Source organism: Molossus molossus, unplaced genomic scaffold (genome assembly GCF_014108415.1).
Source record: "Molossus molossus isolate mMolMol1 unplaced genomic scaffold, mMolMol1.p scaffold_m16_p_20, whole genome shotgun sequence".
Lineage (NCBI taxonomy): Eukaryota > Metazoa > Chordata > Mammalia > Chiroptera > Molossidae > Molossus > Molossus molossus.
In genome coordinates, this window is record NW_023425356.1 from 17,123,538 (window position 1) to 17,131,445 (window position 7,908).

Sequence of the window (7,908 nt, forward strand, 5' to 3'; positions counted from 1 at the left end):
TTTCATTTAACTCTTTTTAGGGAGATCCATTGTTTTTTCATTTGGAACCTGTTCTTTGTTTCCCCATTTTTGCTGTTTTGTGTGTATATGTGTGTGTTTGTTTCTCTGTGTTGGACAGGACTGCTATAACTCCTAGTCTTGGTGGGGTGGCCTTCTGTAGTGGGTGTCTTGTGGGAACCAATGGTATAGTCTCCTTAATCTTCTACGCTGTGTGCTCTAGGGGTGTCCCTGTGTGTGTCGTGTGGGCCCTCCTGCTGTATTTGGGTCTTGATTGCTGTTGACCCCTTCGTTGGTGGGCTTAGCCCTTGAGCTGGCTGACTATGAGGCTCAAGCCTGACCGTGTCATGCCAACTGTTATACAAAACAAGACCATGAAACTACATAAAAAAAAAAAAAGACATAAAGAATAACCACAAAGGATTTTAAAAAATACTAAAAGGCAAGAGACCAAAAAAGATACCAAACAAAATACAAAAGAAAAGAATGAGAATCTAAAAACTAATAGTAATAAATAAAATAATTTTAAGAGTAATAATAATAAATAAAATAAAATATAGAATAGGGACAGAAAAATGGAAAAATAAAAAAGAGAAAGAGAAAGCATAAAAGGTGAGAAATAAATATGAAAGAAAAAAGAGAAAGAAAAAAAACTTAGAAAAATGAAATAACAAAGAAAAAAATAAGGAAAAGATAAATTAATAAAAATAAGTAGAGTTCGCTTCTGCAGGTCTTTGTGCCTGTAGCGATTACCCTTTGGATCTGCTATTTATGGAGTTCGCTGGATTTTGCTCTGATGCTGTGTGACTCTTATCTCTTAGTGTACTGGTCCCAGGCCTCCTGTGAGGTTCTCTGGTGCAATCCAATGCCAGTCACTATTCTTGCCTGGCCCTGGGCAACCTGACAGAAGCACTGCAGGGCAGAGCACCAAGTAGTCCAGTGGGTGGGGCCTCTATGACCCAAAGGCTGGGCCTGCCTCAAGTCTCCCACCTTCAATGTCCCTGCTGGCAGCTCTCTCCCATCCCCCAAGGAACTGGGCTTTGCAGTGTGTTGTGTGTGTGTGTGTGTGTGTGCGCGCGCGTGTGTTTGTGTGTGTGTATCCGTGTATCAGTGACCTTGCTGGAGTGGTTTAAACAGACTTGTGTTGGGAATGGTGCCGGTAGCTTGTAGGAGGAGGGTAGGGTAGGCACTTCTTCTCCTTCCAAGTGCTGAGCTGGCTCAATTCACTGGGAAGCTCTGCTCTGGATCCCCATAACGCAGCCAAAGGGCTCAGGACACGCCCATCTCTCTCCCAGTCTGAAGCCCACCCTGGAGACACAGTCACAGTATCTCAGCTCTGCCTGGTTCCCTGGTACCCCCTTGCCACCTCACCAAGTAGGAGGAAATAAAATAAAAATAAAAATAAAAATAAATAAAATAAGTTTGGAAATTGGGAACTGTGAGTTCCTCAACTGTTATTCTTTTTTTTTTTTTCCCTCTAACCCTCACTAGAGGATATTTTTCCATTTATCTTCAGATAGAGCGGGAGGGAGGGAGGGGAGAAGAGAGAGAGGGTGAAACATTGGTGTGAGAGAGACACATCGAATGGTTGCCCCCCTGGTGACCCCCAACTGGGGTCGAGGATGAACTGCAACTAAGGTCTGTCCCCTTGGCTGGAATCGAACCCGGGACTCTTTGGTTTGCAGGCCAACACACTAACCGCTGAGCCAAACCAGCCAGGGCCAACTGTTACTCTTTTTCAAGATTGTTTTGAATATTCTTAGTCCTTTGCCTTTCTATATGAATTCCAGAATGAGCTTGCCATTTCTGCAAAAAGAAAAAAGCCAACTGGAATGGGATTGAAATAAATATGTACATCAGTTTGGAGATTATTATCACTTTAATCCTTTTAAATCTTCTGATCCATGAACATAGGAAGTATTTCCAGTTATTTAGGTTTTCTTTAATTTCTTTCAACAATGTTTTATAATTTTCAGTGTATAAATCTTACTATTTTGTTAAAGTAATTCATTTATTTTGATGCTGTGGTAAATAGAATTATATTCTTAATTTTTGGATTGTTAATTTCTAATTCATAAAAATATAACTGATTTTTGAATATTGATGAAATCACTTATTAATTCTAATTTTTTTGTGGATTTCTTAGAATTTTCTATATATAAGATCAAGTCATCTGCAAATACATTTCATGTTACTTCTTCCTTCCCATTTTGATGCCTTTATTTTTTTTCTTGCTATATTGTTCTAGCTAGAACTTCCAGTATAATGTTGAGTAGAAGTGGACATCTTTGTCTTATCCCCAAACTTAGAGGAAAAGCTTTCAGTCTTCCTCTTTTAAGCCCACCTGGTATGGCTCAGTGGCTGAGCATCGACCTGTGCACCAAGAGGTCGCCAGTTTGATTCCTGGTCAGGGCATATGCCCAGGTTGTGGGCCCAATCCCCAGTGGGGGGCATGCAGGAGGTGGCCAATTGATGTTCTCTCTCATCGATGTTTTTATCTCTCTCTCCCTCGTCCTTCCTCTCTCTGTTAAATCAATAAAGAAGCAAAACGCCGGGCATACCGCAGGAGCATAGAAGACGCCATGAATTACATTTGGAGCTGTCTTGGAGCTCTCATAGACACAGTGATCAAAGCTCACCTTCCCGAGTTAAAAAAATTTATGGACAACAAGTTATTGTTGAAATTAAATGGTGGTAGATATGTCCAAGTAATATTGTGGGAATTTGATCCTTTTATGAATCTTGTGATAGATGAACGTGTGGAGATGGTGACTAGTGGGCAACAGAACAATATTGGAATGGTGGTAATACGAGAAAATAGCATCATCACGTTAGAAGCCTTGGAATGAGTATAAAGAATGGCTGTATCACCAGAGAAATGAATTGCTTCCACATTTCCCCTCTGCACAGCACCTGTTTTACTACAATAGTCTGTCATTTTCATTTCTTGTGAAGTCTTTATGTGGTTTTATTTAGTACAATGTAATTCTGGCCTCATAGAGTGAGTTGGGAGATGTTCTCCTAATTTTTAAAAGAGTTTGCAAAGAATTTGTATTATTTAAACATTTGCTAGATTCACAAGTTAAGCTGTCTAGGACTAGACACTTTGTAGGAAGTTTTAGTATTATTACTACTACTACTAATTCAATCACTTTCCTTTTTATATACATCTATTCAGATGTTCTATTTCTTCTTACATCAGTTTAGGTAACTTGTGTCTTGGAATATGTCTATCTCATCTGGTATATCTAATTTTTTGGCATACAGTTGTGCATGGAATTCCCTTATAATCCTTTTTATTTCTCTGGGTTAGTATCCCCTCTCTTATTTTTAATTTGATTCATGTGAGGTTTTTTGTGTGTCTTTTCTTTTTTGAATTTTATTTTTCAATTACAGTTTACATTCAATATTATTTTGTATTAGTTTCAGGTGTACAGCATAGTTGACCCATGTGTTTTAAAGAAAAGTCTGGGTCCCCACCAGCATCTCCTCCCCCAAAACAAAACTACCAGAAAATTCCATTTGAGACAAATTTCAACATTTACAAAGTTACAAAGTCCAGCTTATAAAAACACATAAAATTCCTCTGGTGCAATTTGTGGTAAATGGTATTTGTATACAGTCTAATCTGGATAGAAACTACCTTGATTTTTTTCCTTCACTCTTCAAAAAAAGGGGTTTAAAAATTATACAAATTTTGGTGCTGGCTGAGTAGTTCAGTTGGTTAAAGTGTCAATCCGATATGCCAAGTTTGCAGGTTTGATCCCCAGTCAGGGCACATACAAAGAAGCAACCAATGAACACCTAAATAAGTGGAATAAACGATGTCTCTCTCGTGCATGCTCCTCTTCTTCTTCTCTCTAAAATCAATCAATAAAAATTGTATTAAATTATGGGCTTATGACATCACTCAAATATCATCCATCATACATAATATCTTTTCCAGAATCTTGAAGCATTTTATTTATTCTTATTATTTTTTTTAATCCTCACCTGAGGACATTTTTCCATTCATCTTTAGACAGATCAGGAGGGAGGAAAAGAGGGAGAGAGAGAGACAGAGAGAAAGAGAAACATCAGATTGGAAAGAGACACATCGACTGGTTGCCTCCCACGTGACCCCAACCAGGGCTGGGGACAAATCAAAACCCAGGTGCATGCCTTTGGCTGGAATCGAACCCGGGTCTCATTGGTCCCCGGGCCAACACTCTAACCCCTGAGCCAAACCAGCCAGGGCTCTTGAAGCATTTTAGAGGTTCAATTAGGGCTTCTGTCTTATTGGTATTTTCAGTTTTTTTCCAGTGGCATTTCCCAACTTTTTCCATAGAGCATATTAAAAAAAAAATCAAGTAGCAACATAAAACTTGCTAAAAACCTAAACTCAATTACAGTAATTTAAGCTAGGTTTTGCCATGTGTAGCAACAAACATGATGGATACCAACAAAAATACATAACCTATTCCAAAGTAATATAAAAAAACTCATAATTTTACTTTTTATTTTCCACCGCATCCTAGGCAGCCGCACCACCCTGGTCATGTCAGTGTAGTCACAGTACCCTGGAATGTTTCTGTGGCAGAGGAAAAAATCATCCACCTGGGACTGCAGCTGGGTGCAGAGTGCATCTGCAGTAATAATTTTACTTTTGAAGTAAGAACTTTGTCATAAAGTGTGGTACAACACACAGAATAAGAAAGGAGTTGTATCATACAAAATGTATGAAAGTCAAATCCTGCACAAAAAGTGTACTGCAATACAACTTCTTCCCAGCTAAAGGCTGCCGGAGAGAGAACAGCTGAAAGTATCTGAAGTCACCACAGCCACTAAACTGGAGGGAAACAAAGGTGCTAAGATTACTTTTGCCCACCGGCAGGGCCTAGGTCCTCCTCTGTGTATGGCTGTACCTAGTAATAGCTGAGTATTTTTGAGAAGATGCTGGCCGCAGTGTAGGAACATTCTGGTTTGGTCTCTAGCATGTAGTAAGGAGCCTGCCTGCCTCTCTGGGGAAGGTCTGTTGTTTCCCAGTTCGATGGGTAAGTCTGCCTAATTCTGGGGTAAATTTTTAGCAAGACCTCTAGGTCATCACAGATCGAAATCCATGTTCCTCACTTTGTTTGATCAGTAATAAAAGTAATATTATTTCTCTCTTTGGTTCCTGTGTCTATTTCCCAGTTTGATCTCAATGTAGAAGACAAAAGGACTGTTTAAGTAATCCCGTAAAACCCTGATTCAAAACTGCCATTGTAATATTCTCACGAACCAACTGGCTGCATAAATAAATAACAAATTTTAAAAAGTGAATTGCTTTTGAGATGATGATAATCACCTGCTTAAGGGTTCTGAGGTAGGCCTCCTAGAGAAATGGTACATAGAACTTTAAATCTGACCGTCAGATTTCCAGAACCAGAGAATCATACTCCCTAACAAAATAGGGAGGAAAAGGTACCACATCAGATAGTGATGGAGTGAGAGGGTTGGCTAGGGAGCTGAGGAAGGACAACCACAAGAAACTGATTAACAAAAATTGTGTCTTTGGAGGGTAGATAATTCACCACAAGAAAGCATTAGCAGCAAGTTAGGTTGTACTCTATTTTGTCACCTTTTATTACATATTGGATTTAGTTTTCTGGCAGGTAAAGCTGAACAAGTCAGGCTGATAATTTTTTTTTTTTTAATCCTCACTCGAGGACATTTTTGCATTTATCTTCAGATAGAGCCAGAGAGAGAGAGAAACATCAATGCGAGAGAGACACATCGAGTGGCTGCCACTCGCATGACCCCAACCAGGGCCAGGGACAAACTGCTATGGAGGTATGCTCCCTTAGCAGGAACCAAACCCAGGCCTCTCTGGTCCGCGGACAGACGCTCTAACCACTGAGCAAATTGGCCAGGGCCTGTTAATTTTTTTTAAACAATAAAGTACAACAAAGATTCGTAATAACTGAAGGATCTGACTCTTAAGATTGTAAAGAAAATCACTCAGAGAGAAAGTTGCTCATTAATTTCTGAAAGACCAGTTTGGATAGAAGACAAAGGGTCCAATAAAGACTTAGGAGCTAAGGACTGAGAGGAGGAAGCCAACCAACAGTGAAAGTTCTTGAGACAAGAGCAGCTGAGATCAGGAAATTGTAATGGCTGCTAGAAACAACTCAATCCACTTGGACTCCACAGAAGGAAGTAGGGCTGTAGGTATGAAGGACAATCTGGGTAGACACTCAGGGTATAAAAAAAAATCCCCACCCAAAGATTTTATTCCCAACTGAGGAGTGGGAAAGGAATGGGTGTACAGGTGGCTTTGGAGGTAATGGGAGAGGGACAGAACCAGGTAGAATGTAACCTCTACCAGCAAACAGCATGTTTCTTTTGTTCTCCTTTGTTTACCCAGTGCCTGCTATTCTTTCTAGCCCATAGTCCTTGAACAGTAAATATTGGTTGAATAACTAATTGGATGAAGGAAATGGTTATGGATATGTCTTCACTTAGTACAGCACCACTGAGAATTGTGCTGTATACAATCAATGAAGTATTGTCTCAATCCATGAGCATACCATTCATTTAGTCATTTATTCAATAAACATTAATTGAGCATTTGCTAAGTTTCAGGCACAGGACACTAGAGACTGGAGAATAACAAATGACTACTTTTTCTGCTCTGAAAGGATTTAGGGGCTAGTAGGGGAAGAAAGAAATCTGTTAACAATTATTTTTAATTTCAGTAACATATTTATATACTATAAAAACTACCTCAACTATCTTCAACACCACACCTCCCCACCCTAACAACCACCACCCCAAACTCCAAACTGCACCTGGCTTTCCTGACAAAGTAGAGAGACCAAACAGACACGATGAAAGACGCAGTTTCAAGAGGTTTCTTCTAGAAGATAGGTTCAATATTTGAAGCAGGCTATCTAAAGTAGTAATTCTTTTAAATAGTGGCTTTCACATTACTTAAAATACGCACTTTGATCTTTTCTCCTCCTTCCTCCCCAAATCTATACTTTTCACTTCAATGTCCGGACTGTCTGTGTGCATAGGCACAAGTAAGGTCTGTGAGCGAACTCAAGAATGAGCAAGACAAATACCTGCCTCCACGGAGCTCGCACTGTAAGACTTAGGGATGATCTTTCAAAATTACCACCAGCACAGACCCCAGCATTACGTCCATCTGAGCGGCTGCTTCTCAGCCTGGACAGGGCTACTGCGTGCATCAGACTGGGGGCGTGGCCGAAGGGCAGGCGCCAACGTGAAGGCGGGGCGTTCGGGATTTCCTCGAGGTAGCCAATGGCCACCTAGGAGGAGGAGTTTTTGAAGCTGACTGGCAGAGAAACCGACCAATCAGAGCCTAATACGGGGGAACTGCTGAGGCAGAACCAGAAGAGTTCTGAAGATGTAGTGGTGGTAGGTGGTGGCTGAAAGGGGGGTTTTAAGGGCAACAGCTGTTTACTAATCTGTAAGAAAGCGTTTCAGTTTTTTAATAACCAGTTCGGCATACTGCACATGGCTAGCTATCAGTCTAGATATAGTGGCTATCTATTTTTGTTTGCTAAGACTTCCCGCTGAGAAATGCTGTTTTCCATTTAAGCCATCATGTAATTAGGACAGGAGCTACTCTAAAACTGTTTCTCCTAAGGACAGTGTTTAGTCTGGGGGTAGAAAGGGCCATAGGACTGTTATTCATGTTCAAATCCTAGCTCAGCTTCTGGCATATAATTAGGTTCTCAAGAATTGCTTAACCTGTTGCCCAATGGTTAGAGCGTCCCGCACACCAAGAGTCTCAGGTTCAATTCCCAGTCAAGGGCACGTACCTGGGTTGCAGGTTCGATCCCCCGCCTGGAGGCAATTAATCGATGGACACATAAATGTTTCTCTCTCTCTCCCTCTCTTTCCCCCTCCCTCCCTTCCTTCCAC

The 7,908-nt window shown here is 40.6% G+C and overlaps 1 protein-coding gene and 1 non-coding gene across 2 annotated transcripts; one reads left to right on the top strand and one right to left on the bottom strand.

The window, feature by feature from the left end:
* Positions 1-2,627: 2,627 nt before the first annotated feature.
* LOC118637939 (small nuclear ribonucleoprotein G-like) lies at positions 2,628-2,846 on the top strand. The gene has a single exon (XM_036273634.1). The coding sequence runs from the start codon at positions 2,658-2,660 to the stop codon at positions 2,844-2,846; it is 189 nt and encodes a 62-aa protein (XP_036129527.1). The 5' UTR covers positions 2,628-2,657.
* Positions 2,847-4,501: 1,655 nt separating this feature from the next.
* Positions 4,502-4,626, bottom strand: LOC118638071. The gene has a single exon (XR_004961036.1). It is a non-coding gene; the product is annotated as a small nucleolar RNA SNORA77 (small nucleolar RNA).
* Positions 4,627-7,908: the final 3,282 nt, after the last annotated feature.